This window comes from Salmo trutta, chromosome 22, assembly GCF_901001165.1.
Source record: "Salmo trutta chromosome 22, fSalTru1.1, whole genome shotgun sequence".
Lineage (NCBI taxonomy): Eukaryota > Metazoa > Chordata > Actinopteri > Salmoniformes > Salmonidae > Salmo > Salmo trutta.
In genome coordinates this window covers 11,259,136-11,276,417 of record NC_042978.1, presented here as the reverse complement: position 1 = coordinate 11,276,417, position 17,282 = coordinate 11,259,136, and the positions used below count along the sequence as shown (strand labels likewise).

At 44.9% G+C, this 17,282-nt stretch overlaps 1 protein-coding gene across 1 annotated transcript; it reads right to left on the bottom strand.

The window, feature by feature from the left end:
• Positions 1–1,267: 1,267 nt before the first annotated feature.
• On the bottom strand, positions 1,268–16,388 carry nwd1 (NACHT and WD repeat domain containing 1). Its single transcript, XM_029708384.1, has 20 exons — positions 16,096–16,388; positions 12,586–12,671; positions 12,327–12,443; positions 11,566–11,914; positions 9,963–11,307; positions 9,303–9,506; positions 8,898–9,057; positions 7,908–8,025; positions 7,568–7,732; positions 7,033–7,230; positions 6,720–6,842; positions 6,369–6,574; positions 5,920–6,183; positions 5,673–5,790; positions 3,942–4,090; positions 3,093–3,372; positions 2,452–2,828; positions 2,162–2,338; positions 1,952–2,057; positions 1,268–1,783 (listed from the first exon to the last, which is right to left on the bottom strand). Exons 1-20 carry the CDS (start codon positions 16,202–16,204, stop codon positions 1,476–1,478), a joined length of 4,959 nt encoding a protein of 1,652 aa, XP_029564244.1. The 5' UTR covers positions 16,205–16,388; the 3' UTR covers positions 1,268–1,475.
• Between the last annotated feature and the right edge of the window lie 894 nt (positions 16,389–17,282).

Genomic DNA, 17,282 nt, shown 5'->3' with positions numbered 1-17,282 from the left:
TTCCCACAGTTGTGTCAAGTTGGCTGGATGTCCTTTGGGCGGTGGACCATTCTCGATACACACAGGAAACTGTTGAGCATGAAAAAACCAGCAACATTGCAGTTCTTGATACCCTCACACAAGTGAGCTTGGCACCTACTTACCCCGTTCAAAGGCAAGACAATCTTTTGTCTTGCCCATTCACCCTCAATGGCACACATACACAATCCATGTCTCAATTGTCTCAAGGCTTAAAAATCCTTATATAACCTCTCTCCTCCCCTTCATCTACACTGATTTAAGTGTGTGAAGGAACATTTTATGGTTTGCTTTTCTAAGAACCAATTTGACTGATTGATCGTGCCTGGGAGGTATCCTCACAATCAGTATAAGCAATTTGGCAGTATGCCCAGAACATTGCTTTGAGAATCGAAAGGGGTATCTCAGTTTCAAGGTCTTAGCTTGGTGAGAAGAAGCCTTGTGAGGTATTGGTCGGTCACATGCATGAACTAAACGTTAATGATGAATTAATTATGAATAAGCTAAATCATGCAAATATAACTAATAGAGAACTAACGGGACTGCCCCGGCAGATCTCCCGACCAACGTGTACTATGGTGCATTAAGTTGGTTGGAACCTCTCCAGCTTGCTGATAATAAAGAATGAGTAATTTAATGTTTGACTGAGTCCCTGGTGGTAATTTCCATGACAAGTGGATTTAACAAGTGTCACGCCCTGACCATAGAGAGCCCTTGGTTCTCTATGGTGTAGTAGGTCAGGGCGTGACTAGGGGGTGTTCTATTTCAATATTTCTATGTTGGTGTTTTGTATGGTTCCCAATTAGAGGCAGCTGGTAATCGTTGCCTCTAATTGGGGATCATATTTAGGTAGCCATTTTTCCAACCTGTGTTTGTGGGATATTGTTTATGTTGGTGCTTGTTTCACCACGTAGTGTTGCTTGTTTATTGTTTTGGTTGAAGTAGTTTCACTTTAAATAAATATGTGGAACTCAACAAATGCTGCGCCTTGGTCCATCTCTTACAACAACCGTGACATCAATAAGGAATCACAGCTTAAACCTGGATTAACCTGGTCAGTCTATGTCATGGAAGGAGCAGGTGTTCCTAATGTTTTGTACACTCGGTGTATATGTGTGCTTTGTACAGCAACTAGCCCTTAAATGTTCTGTATATTGATGCTTTTACACATAATCACTGCATTTTGTAACAGTTTGTATATTTGTCATCTCTACGTGCCATGTGATGAACATGTGCTAATACAAATTCCTACATTTCATAGAATGTTTTATAATAAGTAATGTGCATAGCTGATTTAAAGCAAGTGAATTGAGCTGACAGACATAGCCCCTATTTTCATATAATTCAGTGTGGGAAACTAAACTCAACTTACTGTATACAGTGGCAGCACACCTTAGAACCTTATATGACGCTAGATCTCTACAATTGACACTATGTCTTATGTTATGTCAGTTTCCTTACAACAGCTGGCATGAGTGAGAGGGTTTGCTCTTGAGCATCAGGGCCATGAAGTTAAACTGAGCAGGATTGTACTCAGGGATCTCTGTGATGACGCTGTGAGGGCTGTCTGCACTCTTCTGCCGGGACGTGACCCTGTACTGTGCGTTGACGTTCCGGAGTGGGTTGTATTCCGGACAGACGTCATCCGGACAGCGGAATCCTTCCTTGATGACGTAGCCCAGCTGGGAGATTGCCACGAAGCCATTCCTGTAGGTCAACATTTTGGTGACAGGAGCGTAGACGTACTGGACGAATAACAGACTCCCTGGGACAAAAAAAGGATACATAATATTTAGTGTTCATTTGTGTATACCAATATGGGTTTGATATATGGTTTGAAATAGCAGCGAGCAACATTTATTCCTAATAGTAGTAAACAAACAATGTAAAATTCTCAAAAAAACTCAAATAGAAAAATGTTGTGAGCACATACCACTAGCAACATCCCAGACTTTAATAGTTCTATCCTGTGATCCAGTGAAGACGTGCTTGTCACTCTCAGAGAACGCTGCACAGAGAACCCCTTCAAACAAGAACCCCTATATTTCAAAAGGTACAAACACATTTATGTCAATGAGTCAACCTGAGGTGTGTCTGAAAAATAGATTCTCCCTGACTAGACCGTTGACCTTCAACCTCTGACCTTGTACTCCATGGTGTGATCCAGCACCAGGGGGGTCAGCCCCCACAGCCTCTGCACGGCGTCCTCTGAGCCCACTAGGGCGTGCGTCCCCCAGTTGCTGGTCGTCACGCAGTTGACCCTGCTGCGGTGGCTATCCAGGGTGGCGGTTGAGGCGGACTTGAAGTCGTACATGGTGACCTTATATTAAATAAGGAGACAGGACACAATGTTAGCTTCAGCAACATCTTTACTAAGTTAAAACCAAATATCTTGTAGGCCTACAGAGCATCATGGGTAATCATGCTACAGACCTCCCCGCAGGCTGTCCCGTACAGCAGCCTACAGTCTGGAAGCAGGGCCATGGAGGAGACGGGTGAGTGGAGCAGGGAGAGGGCAAACCTCGCGGAGGGCCCCTCCACGCTGGGGAAACTGTCCCTGGTCGTGATCTCGAACAGACACACTGAGTCCTCGTAGGCCACGGCCATGTGCTTCTCCTGGCCGCCGATGGCCATGCAGCGCACCGTGGGCAGGTTCTCAGGAGGTGGGATGCACAGGGTCTCTTTGGGGAAGGCTAGGGGGTAGATGAGGACCGTGCCAGTCGTGAGGCCACAGAAGAGGAGTTTCTTGTGCTGGGCCAGCTCTAGGCAGCACACCTCAGCAGAGACGGCCATGGTGTCAGTGGAAGAGCCTGAGACAAACAGGAGAGAGATTCTCTTTAACAGACCCCCATTGTCAAATGCAAGCAATTATTCTCCATGTTGCATGTGGATATTGAAAACATACAATGAGACATGGCTGTTAGCCCCTCTAGGTTCACATTATACACTCACATTTGTAACATTATTTCTTATTCTTTCTCTATGATAAATATATCCCTATGAACTTTTGCTTGACAATTTTCACGTAGTTCATATTTTTCACCCAAACATAAGGTGCACATATGCATTTTTACCTGTGTGACAATTCCATGTAATCACTTCTTTCTGGCCTACATTTCTAACATAGTACACCGTGTCGCCATCTTTAGTGAGGGCAACCTGAGGGCATCCGGCTGGAATGCAGCCTTTGGGTCTCTGCTGAGGGTCGTTGGGTGAGGGCAGATGCCACAGCTTCAGGTAGTAGGCTGAGGAGGAGGCTGAGACGACAGTGCCCTCATACAGAGCCAGAGTGGTGACAGGCGCATCCATGCCAAGGAAAAAGTCAAGGAGGTTTCCCGTGGTTATAGACCACACCTGTAAAAAGCAGAGCGGATCAATGTTAGCCCGGTCCCAGATCTGTTTGTGCTGTCTTACCAAATAGTAGGTGCCAGGCGCACCGGTTTGTGTCAAGAACTGCAACGCTGCTGTGTTTTTCACGCTCAACAGTTTCCCGTGTTTATCAAGAATGATCCACCGCCCAAAGGACATCCAGCTAACTTGACACAACTATGGGAAGCATTGGCAGTGCAACTCAATATACTCAGTGTATATTTGGGGCACAATTTAGAAACGTAGGATTTCACAAAGCCACATTATCTAGGGATGTTTCATCAAAGTTATAGCTATACCAATGACCATAGCAGTTGGCAAAAACGCACAAACAGATCTGAGATCAAGCTAAGACATTTAGTTCAAAGTTCATCATTGTGAACAAGTGACTTCTTTGAATAAGCCCAGTATGTGACTTGCCATCTATATCATCTATATTGCCATCTATATCAATGCCATCTATTATCAATAATAATCAATAACTACATTACAGTCTAGAAACAAGTTTTATACAAGTGCATCATTTTCATGGGTACCAATAAACCAATACTGACCCGTATTGTCTGGTCCTCAGAGCCTGAGACGACCACTCTGCTGTCGCTCGACACACAGGCACACAACACCGTGTCCTCATGGTGCAGATCCAGGAAGCTCTGGACACAGTCTGACTCTCTATGGAAAAGGACCAGTGTCCTCTCACAGCCTGTAATGATATGAATATTACTGTATATAATAGTCATTTGCCAGACACTTTTACAGTTAGCACATTCAGTATATGTGGCCTAGCCTGGTCCCAGATCTGTTTGTGCTGTCTTGCTAATTCCCATAGTCAAGAAGTCAGCAAGACAGCAAGACAGCATGAGCTAATCTAGGACCAGGCTATACAGTGCATTCGTAAAGTATTCAAACCCCTGGACTTTTTCCACATTTTGTTACGTTACAGCCTTATTCTAGAACGGATGAAATATGTTTTTTTCCTCATCAATCTACACACAATACCCCATAATGACAAAGCAAAAACAGGTTTTTAGACATTTTTGCTAATTTATAAAAAAGCAGAAATACCTTATTTACATAAGTATTCAGACCCTTTGCTATGAGACTCGATTTGATCTCAGGTGCATCCTGTTTCCATTGTTCATCCTTGAGGTGTTTCTACAACTTGATTGGAGTCCACCTGTGGTAAATTCAATTGATTGGACATGATTTGGAAAGGCACACACCTGTCTATATAAGGTCCCACAGCTGACAGTGCATGTCAGAGCAAAAACCAAGCCATGAGGTCGAAGGAATTGTCCGTAGAGCTCCGAGACAGGATTGTGTCAAGGTGCAGATCTGGGGAAGGGTACCCAAACATTTCTGCAGAATTGAAGGTCCCCAAGAACACAGTGGCTTCCATCATTCTTAAATGGAAGAAGTTTGTAACCACCAAGATTCTTCCTAGAGCTAGCCGCCCGGCCAAGCTGAGCAATCGGGGGAGAAGGGCCTTGGTCAGTGAGATGACCAAGAACCCGATGGTCACTCTGAAAGGGCTCCTGAGTTCCTCTGTGGAAATGTGAGAACCTTTCAGAAGAACAACCATCTCTGCAACACTCCACCAATCAGGCCTTTATGGTAGAGTGGCCAGATGGAAGCCACTCCTCAGTAAAAGGCATGTTTGCCAAAAGGCACCTAAAGGACACTGACCACGAGAAACAAGATTCTCTTGTCTGATGAAACCAAGATTGAACTCTTTGGCCTGAATGCCCAGTGTCACGTCTGGAGGAAACCTGCCACAATCCCTAAGGGGCAACATGGTGGTGGAAGCATCATGCTGTGGGGATGTTTTTCAGCAGCAGGGACTGGGAGACTAGTCAGGATCAAGGGAAAGATGAATGGAGCAAAGTACAGAGAGATCCTTGATGAAAACCTGCTCCAGAGTGTTTAGGATCTCAGACTGGGGCGAAGGTTCACCTTCCAACAAGACAACGACCCTAAGCACACAGCCACACATTTTCAAACATTTCAAAAAAACTATTTTTGTTTTGTCATTATGGGGTATTGTGTTTAGATCGATGAGGGGGAAAAAACGATTTAAATCAATTTTAGAATAAGGCTTTATTGTATCAAAATGTGGAAAAAGTAAAGTAGTCTGAATACTTACCGAATGCACGGTATGTGGCCCATATGGGAATGAAACTCTACTCCAACCCGATGAACCATAGAGACACAAAGGTAGGCTACATAGGAGGAACCCCATGAATGGCATTGACACTAAGGTCCTCCTGTACTTATAGTAATGCTACCTGCCAAAAGTATCCCTTCGTCATCTGAGGCAGAGAGGAAGGTTGCACAGACTGGAAGCTCTGTGACTGTCTGTCTCAGAGTCCACTGTGACTGTCTGCCCTGTACAGTGCTGGAAACCTACAAATGACAGATGGTCGAACAGAATGCGATGAGAAACCAATTATGCCATTAAAATCAGAAATATAGTTTATCTATCTATAGGAAATTGAATCATCCTCCTCCAGGACATGTTTCGACAATCTGTACCTGATAGAGGAAGCCCTCCTTTGATGCTATAAGTAGTCGGCCATGTTTTTGCAGTGTAAGGGTTGCCGTCAGGGTCAAACTATGTGAAGAGTTTTCCAAATGTATCTGCGCTGTCTTGTCCTCGGCGGACGGGTGGGAAAATGTGACAAGTCCTCCGTCTGAGAGGGAGACGACCATTCCGTTCAATAACCCAAGAATAATGGAGACACCGGTATCTTTGACTTGGAAGAGTAGTTCTGTGGTGTTAAGATGCCATACTTTCACCTGCAGGTAAAGCAGAAGCTTTACTTTGGTTAAATGGCAGATGATCATATTTGTGGGGAGTACATACTGTAAATATAAAAAAAGGTTGGAAACAGAATGATTGAAAAGATGCATTTGAAGGAAAATTCCTCAAAGAAAATGTATTTGATAGAAACACAATTAACCCCTTCACATGTATGTCATACTTGGCCTCCAGAGTGGGTGAAGATAAGCGCCCTCTCCTCGGACACATGGATGTGTGTGGTGGAAGGTAAGGAGTTAATGGACACCGCCTCCTGGGTACAGTACAGCTGCCTGCCACTCAGCAGGCTCCACCTCCTCAGAGTGCCGTCAGCAGCCAATGAGAGACAGTGAGCACCGCTGTCAATCACTCTCACTGATAGCACCTTAGCTGAAGAGCATAAATAAGTAGACACACAGAGAAAGAATTTGCAAGAATAAGCAGAATGTGGATACGCTTGACAGTGATTAATTACAAACTCAAATACCTTTCCTTAGAAATACACACATGCGCACACACACACACTCGCCCTCACCTGTGTGTCCCACTAAGGTTTGGATGACCTCTAGATCATTGAGGTCCCAGGCAATCACCATCCCACCCTCTGAGCCTGCCAGCAGGAGCCCTCTCTCTGGGCAAACATCCAGAGCTGTGACCCCTTCAGATAGACAGACAAGAAGTTGCCCTTAAGCATAGACGTAAGATCAGCTTACCTATCCCATATCCTAACTTAAACCATTGGAGATGTGAAATACAGACTGACCTTAGATCAGCATCTGGTGGCTTCGTCATCCTACTCCTGGACTCAATTGCAATGAACAGGCATATTCTACACTATGTGTACAAACCTTTCTGGAAACCAGCAAGCGTTGTCTTTAGCGCTCCCCCTGGAGGCTGGAGGAAGGTGCACTTGGGGACCAGGATGGGGTCGGGACAGCATGAGAGCCAGTCGTGACACTGGCAGCAGAGTCGTCCTATCAGTGAAGGGTACATCTCAGCGAAGGAGTGGAGCCTGGCCAAGACCTCTGTGTAGAAGAGGGAGGGGTCTTTGGAGAGGAAACATAGTATTAGAACGGAGTGAGATGTTTGGTGAGACAGTGTGAAGAGAAGGCTCTCCTGATACAGTATCACCCAACCACTCACCCATCCAAGTATAATGTCAATGTTTCTGGTTCCAAGCCAGAGGGACTAGAATCATCAATAACCTACCCTACAGTTAGCACTCGTTCTCTTTTGATCTATGAATTTTTGCATTGCTCGTAAATCTGTGAAATAGTGATCCAGCTACTTTATCTGGAACCGGGCAGATTTAAACCCAACAGAACATGCATTAACTGAACATGTAGCACTCGTCTACGATACCACCCCCCCGACCCATCTGACCCATCTGTCCATCTAGAAAGTCCAGGGTGGGCTTGAGGAGAATGAAAGTGTCTCGGATCAGTTGAGTCTCGGGGCAGTCCATGAGCTCGGTGCAGAGGGTCAGGTCCTCAATGACACTGGCCACGCCACAGGTCAGAGTCTTACAGTACAGCCACTCACTACTGCCTGTGGGGCAAAGAGTCGCAGCTTAAAGGTAGACTTCGTAATATGACATCATCATACACAGTAAGACAACTTGCTGACATCAACAATAAGAGAATTCAAATCAGCCAAGTCTGTCTGCCAGTATTGGCTCTTCCCACCATTGACTTTTGCACTCCCTTGGGGCATGTGGCCTTACCAATGACCTCCTGGCGCAGCTCCTCCCAGAGGCCTGCGTGGAGGAGGTGGTAGGGCAGCTCCTGCAGCTTCTTGACATTTGCCACTCCTTCAGCGAACCACAGGGGCTGAGGGGGCACCTTGGCAACATGCCAGGGGAGAGAGTAGACAGGTGTACGTTAATGATTCAACACGACACAACTAACCCGCGGAAACATTTTCACTATGGAAACACGTTCGGTTAGCTTCACGGTGGTATCAAAAGCGTCGTCCATTTCATTAAGTGGAAAACATGTCCTCTTGTGCGTCTCTATCAATTTTTCTTCCTTCGCTTCAGTTCTTATTTATTTTTGTTGTTGTATTGTGCTCCCTGTAAAAAGGCCCTGAGCATCCGAGACTTCTATCCAGCTCAAATGGGCCACACACACCGCAACGAATGTTGATCTACCGTTCATCTGCCGTTTGTTCGGGGAAGTCCGTTTTAGTTGACCAGCCTGGTGGACGTCTGAATGCAGACATTTTCGCGCGATTCTACCTGTAAAATCAGTTTGCACTTGGTTTGCAAATCATGGCCGGCACTCTGTTAAGGTGCTAAGGCCTTGTTCACATGGCGCGACAGAGGGTGGTGCGGACAGCCCAGTACATCACTGGGGCTGAGCTCCCTGCCATCCTGGACCTCTATATCAGGCGGTGTAAAAGGAAGGTCAGAAAAATTGTTCATGATTCCAGCCACTCAAGCCATAGACTGTTCTCTCTGCTTCCGCATGGCAAGCGGTACCGGTGCATCAAGTCTGACACCAACAGGCTCCTGAACAGCTTCTATCCCCCAAGCAATAAGGCTGCTAAATAGCTAACAAAATGGCTACAAGGACTATCTGAGTTGGCCCTTTTATTTTACACTGTAATGACTAGAGGAGTACACCAATTATTATTGAAAACACATCTAAGGGTACTTTGAGGTGCTATTCTATGTCATCATAGGAACTGATCTGAAATTCCATCATTCTGTTACCTTGCGGTCAGCGTCCAATGTGGTCTTCAGTGGAGGTAGGAGGACAGCTTTGAATCGGCCTTGGCTCCAGCTACCCAAGAAGTACTCAGCAAGGATCCTGTGTCTGTCAGCCTGCTGCTCTGACCTCTGGTACCTCTCTCGCACAGTTTCAGTCAACAGCCTATTACCATATTAAATTACACAGACAAAGTACAGGATTGGAAGTTCTGCCATAAGTAGATCAATACAAGAAGTATTGGCCGGTTTCCCGGACATGGATTAGGCCTACGACTGGACTGGAAGCATGCTCAATGGAAAATCTACATTACTAAAATAGATTTTTAGCCCAAAAAAATGGTCTTAATCTGGGTTTGGAACACTAGCCCCTAAACCTGTTTGGCTGAGATATATAGAGAGGATCTTTACTTGTGGTGGAAGCCGAGCACCGTGACGCCATTGGCCTGTCCCTCCACGAGGAGTTCTCCCAAGTCGTGCCTGAGGCGCACCCACAGTAGAGGGGGGAGGCGGATGAGGGAGTGGTTGGGGGGAAGCCAGTACTGGTAGACTTCAGCCAGGACATTGTTATCAAGGGACAAGATATCACGCAGCTCTGCCTCTGATAGACTACCCCTGGAGAACAGAATGAGTAATAATCATTTGGAAAAGAAATCATTATGAATAGAAGGATGGATTTTAATTTCTAACCCCAATGTATGAGCCTATGATAAGGGGGAGAAATACGGCAGCTTTTGATCTGGGAATTTGTGATATGGATTGTCTGTAGGTTAAAGTATGACTCTGGCTTGATATTCCAGCTGTCTATTGATTGAAATATCAATGTTGTATTGTAGGTTAATGCAACAGGTGTGTGTGGGTGTGTGTATGTGTGTCACAGGTGGCTGGTGGCATCTTAATTGTGGAGGACGGGCTCATAATAATGGCTGGAATGGAAATAAATGGAATCAAACACATCAAACATATGTGTTTGATACCATTCCATTCACTCCATTCCAGCTATTATGAGCCATCCTCCCCTCACAAGCCTTCTGTGGACTGTGCATCTGTGTGTGCACACGAACACCTCACCTCGCAGAAACGATATATCCCAAAGCTGCGCCGACCAGTTGCTTCCCATGCCTCTCCTCAAGGGCCTGGAGTAGCTGTGACATCACTTCCTGTGCACTGCTGCTCAGAGCCAGGTCAGTCACGGTGGTATAGGACGCCCATCGCCTGGCCATGTCCAGCAGTAGCTTCAGATGCAGAGGATTTCCACTCAGCTGAAAGCTACACAGTACCACTTCACACTGTTCTGGAGTCAGGCTTCGTTGCGCTTCCCTCATGTAGGCATTCATGATCTCTCTACCCTGGTCACATGATAGGGGTTCTACTTCAAAGAAATTTCCAGGAACCTCGACTGTTCTCCGAAGGTTAGCCAAAACTGGAGAGCCTGTATCTGTGGTGGACACCACCAAATGGACATTGGGGGGGATGTCTTTGGGTAGCCAGTGGAGTTTCTGGCCCTGGGTGGCCGAGGACAATTGGTCCAGGGAGTCTAGTATGAGAAGAAGTGTGTCTCCTCGCTCCGACACCTCAGCTAGAAGGCCATGGAAAAACCTCACCAGGTCCTCACGCGTGTGTGCTGTTATCGGGGTGGGAGGTGGCAAACTGAACACAGAGCAGATCTGGAAACAGACACTCTGGAGGACACGGCCCAGGTCGGAGCTCTCTGCCGACGTCCCCAGCAACCTGAGCACCACCACAGCCCTGGGGTCCAGGAGGCCACGCATCTCCTGTGCCAGCTTGCAGAGCAGCGTTGTCTTGCCCACACCCGGTGGTCCATGCACCACCAGGGGCGCGTGGCGGGTGTTGGTGTGCTCCCACATGGCCAGGCAGATCTTCCCAAGGAGCCCCTCCCTGCCACGAAACACGCCCAAACACTTCCCGGCACTCAAAGCCATGTGGTGACTAAGCTCCTGGAGCACCCAGCCTCTGTCCTCTTCCCCCTTCCTCTGACTTGCATCTCCTCCTGTTGCCCCATTGGTCCTCACTGTACCAGCCTCCACTGGCGAACCAGCACCAACCCTCCTGGCAATGCGGGCCTTCGTCTGGGACACGAGCTGCTCGCAGAGGCTCTCCAGGTACTGGGCATGCTCCTTGCAGCTGGGCTCGATGGCTCCCTTGCACAACTCCACACTGTGCAGGTTGAGGATGCCCGGCGAGGCAGCGAAGAGACGCGACTTGAGACCCGAGAGGAGGTCCTGAGCCTCGGTATCCAGCAGGCCATCAGCCGTCACATCCATGTACTGGGCCAGCCGCTTCGGGCCGTCCTTCTTACGCAAGTGAGGTAGCTCCCGCACAAAGAGGATGGCGGAGGGCTCACTCTCGTCCCCATCTGGCATTCGCAGACCCTCTTCTATCTCATGCTCCGCCACTATGGAGGAGGGAGAACACCAGAAAATGGGTTGATTGGTTCTACAAAATGTGGATTTTCTACAATAAGTTACAGCTAATGAGCAAATAAGCTACCAAGTCATTGCGAATAAATAGTAGTTTAAGTGGAAATGTAACTAGAAAGCCACCAAGACTCAATCTAGCAACACTTGTCTACACATCACAAGGCAGAACATAACAGGTTTTTAACTCGCTCCTATTCTAACATGACTGGTCCAAGACATTGGCAAGCTCTGACCAGATTTGAAGAATTGGTGTTTTTGTTCAACAGTTATATCCCCGTCTTCTTCAGCCTGCACTGCCGCAGAGCGTAGGAGCTGCAATAATCGAGCCTCTGTGTAGCGCCAGGAAATGACACTGTCATCCTGCAGCGGCCTTCTCTCAGGCTGAAGGTCATTGTAGTGGGGCAACAGAGTTGTGATTGGCTGAAGAACGTAGACGGGCGGAACGGCGTTGTTGTCTTTCCTGAACCATTGGTGGAGAAGCCCCACCTGGTCCTGTGGTAGCTTGGACAGCAGCACCTCAAATTGTTTTCCTGGGAGGACACGGGGGATAGGGCGGTGGCCATACCGGTTTCCCAGCAGAGCCTTGAGAACAAGGAGACATGTCGAATCAAATTAAATCAAAACACATAACACCCTGCTGGGATTATATATTTCAAGAACCATTGAATTCAAGGAAAAGAAGAGCCAATTAACATTTGTGCAGGGTTCTCCAACTCCTGTCCTGGCGAGCTAGTAGGTGTGCAGGTTTTTGATCCAGCACAGCAGACAGCACTTACATCCCACTGGGCACACTAGTTGAATCAGCATTGTTTGCGCATCATTTCAATGGAATTACATTGAACCAACGTGGAACAAATGGGATACTGGTTTCAAATGATCAGTCTTCAGTCTGGGCCACAGTTATTTCATGTCATGGGTTAGAAGAAAAGCCTGTAGCTCTCCAGGATCGGAGTTGGACCCCTGTGCTAGAGGAACAGTATTGAACAACACTTACAATGAAACTTGGTCCTACGGATACTTTCTTGCAAGCCTCGATTTCCAGAAGACACAGTTCTGTGGTCATGTGGTCCACAGCAATTGCATCCTGGAGACCCCATCTCATATCCACAACCTTTAAGGATATAGAACTAAATACAAAAGTTCCTCCAACAACACTAATATCACACTTCTCCGAATAATGATCTCTGAATTCATATGAAATTAGAATTAATTGACATGTGTCTGATGGCGGTCCGTAATGTACTGCTACTCACCTCAAACACTAAGCCCAGACTGTGACAAAAAGCTTGAAGTTCAGGATAGGTTTTGTCCAATAAGGCATTCCTTTCACTGCTCATATCTGCCAACGGTCACATCAGGTCAGAAAACACACTAGGTTTGCAGTGTTACCCAAAACTAAACACAAGGCTATTCACTGAAAGATTACAAATTAGCAGGGGCACAACTTTCACTGGGGACAGGGCCCCACATTCTGAAATTGCATTTTTGTCCCCCCCAGTTTACTTGGAATGTGATACAAAACGAGGCAACGGTGTGCTTCAGGACCATGCGGACGCCTCTGAACGGTCGGTTAGGTTGTTATGTCCTCCCAACTTCTAAAACCAAAGTTGCGCCCCTACAAACTAGGGATATGATTATTTCAAAACAGATACAATGGCTGGGCCGTTGTAGTGATGATGTAGCATCTGCTAAATAAGGAATAATCACATCTCTGATAAATTCAGTTGTGGCCAAATATATTGGCACCCTTGCACTTTTCTTAAATAATTCACTATTTCTTTTAAAATAAGTTACCATTGAAAAAAACTGTCTCCATATCTTATTGGATTTTCAACATTGCAGAACGAATTGTATTTTTGTAAACTTAAGTTTTAATTGAGAAAATAAAGACAAATGCATGGACAAAGTTATTGGCACTCCGGAGCTTGTATTTGGTTGCACAGCCTTTGGCCTAGATAACTGCCAACCAAATGCTTTTTGGAGCTACCAATGAGCTTGCTGTACCTTTCTACTGCATATTTGCCCACTTTCAGCAGCAAAGTGCTTTAATTCTTTAATGTTTGAGGGATACCCTCCAACTGCTGTTTTCAGCCTTCACCATAAGTTATGGATGTGATACGTCTTCGAAATATGGGTGTGGCTATGATCCGTAAATTGAAAGCAGACCACTACCTGAAATCTACTTTGGATAATTTAAATAATCCATCCAAATTTTGGCAAGTAGTGAAAGGTTTGGAGTGCTAAAGAGATACACAGCTATCCAAACAATTGTTGGTAGACACACAGATTGTAACTGGGAGAACCTCCACTCTGACAGCCTTAAAATCAGCATTTTCTAGATGCAGGCAGTTTATTTGAGAAGGTCAAAAGGTATAATTGAGCCTCCAATGAATTTACCTGACACCCCTGTGCACTCCTTCACCAGGTTCTCCTTTTCATCCTTCTCTGTTTCAGGAGTGCGTAAAGCCCTGAAATAAATTGATAGAAAAAATCCCCTGGCCCTGATGATCTAGACCCCTGCTTCCTACACCTAGCTGCAGGCATCATTGCTCCCCCTTAACATGTATTTTTAACCTCACGCTTGACGTTAAGGAAATCCCCAAGTTATGGAAATCTGCTTTTGTACTGCCTCTTTTGAAAGGTGGAGATCCTTCGCTACTTGACAACTATCGACCCATATAAAAATTGTCTGTACTGTCAAAGATACTGAAGTCCTTAGTAGGCAGCTGAAGGCCTACCTCCAAGAAAACATCTTAAATGGAATGCAATCAGGCTTTAGGTCTGGCCACAGCACTGATTCAGCAACATTGAAGGTTTTAAATGACATCCACTGTGCTCTTGACAAGAAGTTACATTGTTTGTCTGTCTTTACTGATTTGTCGAAGGCATTTGACACTGTGGACCATGCTGTGTTAGTGCAAAGGTTAAAATGTTGTGGAATTACTGGTCATGCTATAGATTGTTTTATAAATTACCTATCAAATTGTACACAATGTGTAATGGCGGATGGTTGTAAATCTGAGTCCATAGAGTTGTGCTCAGGCGTTCCGCAAGGTTCTATTTTGGGCCTACTGTTGTTCATTTTGCATATCAACAACATTGGGGATCATATTGAAACAGCGGATGTTCATTTTTATGCAGATGATACTGATCTTTATTCAAGTGGTAGTAGTTTATCTTCAGCTTTTGAAAATGCCCAAAGAGCATTTAACATCATACAACAGAATCTGTATGACTTAAAGCTGGTTCTGGTTTCAGGTAAAACAAAATGCCAGGCATGTTACTAATCATGTCATTGCTACATTGGCTGGGCATACTATAGAGCAAGTCAAAGTGTACAAATATTTGGGTGTGTGGGTTGACGATAAGCTGAGCTTCACTGTTCATGTGGAGAACTTGATAAGGAAGCTCAAGCTGAGAATAGGTTTTTATTACCGGCATAAGGCTTGTTTTTCTCTGGAGGCCAGGATGGAGCTGGTACTATGTACATTACTGCCGGTTTTAGATTTTAGTGATGTTATATATATATATATATATATATATATATATATATGCAGGCCTCAACCACTACCATGAGAGCACCTGATTCAGTATATCATGCGGCCCTTAGGTTCATTACAAATCAAAAACGTCTAACACATCATTGTGATCTCTACAGCGCTGTTGGCTCGTCGTCATTGACCTTGCGTAGGCTTCAACACTGGTATACACTGATTTATAAGGCCATATTGGGTGAAATACTATTTTATCTCTGTTCTTTTTTTAAATAAATATAAATTACAGTCCCATTCTCATTTTCTTTTAACAGTACCAAGAAATAGAACAGGTCTTGGTAGAAATAGTTTTAGTTACTCAGGTCCTGGAATTCTCTTCTGAACATTAAAAAAATGTGATGATCTAGTCTCGTTGGTGGAGTTTAAACACTTCATCGATGTAAATATCATAGAACAGTGTAATTGACTTTAGGACAACTGTTTTTTAGTCAAGACATTTGTGTTTTTAATTGTTTTACTGTATGTGTATATAGTTTTGTTTCATGTTGTTAGGGTATGTAAGTTGTTTTGTCTGAAGCTTTGTTCCCCCTGCTGCTATTGGACCAGGTCTCTCTTGAAAAAGAGATGTTATCTCAATGAGGAAAAACCTGTATACATTTAGGTTAAAAAAAAGTCCTGTGTCCTGTGTTTCATAATGAACCATCCCCAGGGTGCACACATCAATAAAGACGCAGGAATGGTTCAAATAAGAGATGCTGGACTGTTCTGGACTGGCCAGATCTGAATCACAGAAGAATTGGAGCAGTTTGCTGCTGAAAAGTGGGCAAAATCGCCAGTGGAAAGGTGCAGCAAGCTCATTGACGGCTACAAGAAGAGTTTGTCTGAAGTTCTTGGCCAAAGGCCGTGCAACCAAATACTAGCTCCAGGGATCCAATCATTTTGTCAATGCCATGTCTTTATTTTCTATTTTAAGTTTACAAAAAATAAAATTGGTTATGCAATGTTGAAAATCCAATAAGGTGTGGGGACCAAAGGTTTTCTTCAATTTCAACTTATTTTAGAATAGAAAATTATTTATGTGCAAGCGTGCCAATATATTTGGCCGCAACTGTATTTGCCTTGTGTTATAACGCGAGGTTGAGCCCGTGTTCCAATGAAAATACTGAACCCATACCTTTACGAAAATACTGAACCCATACCTTTACGAAAATACTGAACCCATACCTTTACGAAAATACTGAGCCCATGCCGTTATGAAAATACACCCACCTGTAAATGTGGAGCTGACAAAGACTCGGACCACGTTGGACCTGAGCTTCAGTCCTTCAGTTGACTGGCCTCTGAGCACCTCCATCAGTGCTCCTCTTGGCGATGCCATGGTCCTCCTCACCTAGCACTGTCCCAGGCTAAAACCGCCCTCTCATCTCACAATGACCCACAATAATTTCTCAGCTTCCAAAAGTAATCAGAGAAGCATGCGAGCAGACTTATCTATTCTGACTGTAAGCATGTACTGGTGTTACAGTTTTTAGATAATTATTTAAGCATCCAATCCAATTGCCCCTTGTGCTTCATGTTGCAAAGTGAAATTAGATTGAGATACACACCTGAATGTTTTTTTCCCCCCCTCTCCCGTTGAATCCTATGTCATATCCTTGGAGATCAAGCTCTCCAAGACAACCTTAGGCCCTGTTCAAATACTTTCAAATTGCACCCTTCGTTCCTCTTTTCCTTGAGGTAATCACTGGTGTAACACTAGTGGGTAGGTGAAAGCCAAGGTTTTTCTAAATAGCTCTCCCCCACCCAGTCTGATCAGTGATTGCATTGAGGGGAGGAAGGTAGGATGCCCTTTCAAAGTATTGGAGCAGGGCCTTTGTTTACGAATGGTGCCTTCCTGGGACTGGAGGTCCCTTAGGGTAAGGAAAGGAGACGAGGGAGTTGGCTGTTGCCTTGCAGCTGAGGCTCACCTTTAATGACATGGGGGAGAAGGGGCGAGACTAATAGAGCGTTTTAATATATACAGTCATTGGTTTCAACTTATCAGACTGTAGCATTCACCAAGCACTTTTAGGAGCTGATGGGCTTGATGCCACTAAACAAATCAATTATCAGATATCTCCGAAACTGAGCTTTTATTTTATGGTGGGACACTTAAGAATATTCTGCAACAAGGGTAGCTTTGGATTATATTTAAGCATAACATTTATTTAACGCTTTATGAAGCTTTTCTGAAATATTCCATGATTTATACTTAATAGAAATAAGATATTTCAGAAAAGCTTTATACAGAAGTATAACCTGGTTATAGTTGCTTGCCTCTCAAATAAGTTAGAGATCTGAGATATTGTATTAATGTACTTAATTTTCAGAATGACTAGGCATTCCAGCTCATTACCCTGACCATACATCATGATGTTTGTTCCCCAGTACTGTACTACCCTTAAGCTGTTTTGACA

Bases quoted from the DNA above. Each gene is read 5' to 3' on its own strand.
- nwd1 (XM_029708384.1), bottom strand. From the start codon at position 16,204: ATGGCATCGCCAAGAGGAGCACTGATGGAGGTGCTCAGAGGCCAGTCA. The intron at 8,026-8,897 runs GTAACAGAATGA...CATGTTGCCAAG, and splicing joins CATTGGACGCTGACCGCAAG to GTGCCCCCTCAGCCCCTGTG. The intron at 7,231-7,567 runs GTCAGATGGGTC...TCCTCTCCAAAG, and splicing joins CTTTCTAGATGGACAGATGG to ACCCCTCCCTCTTCTACACA.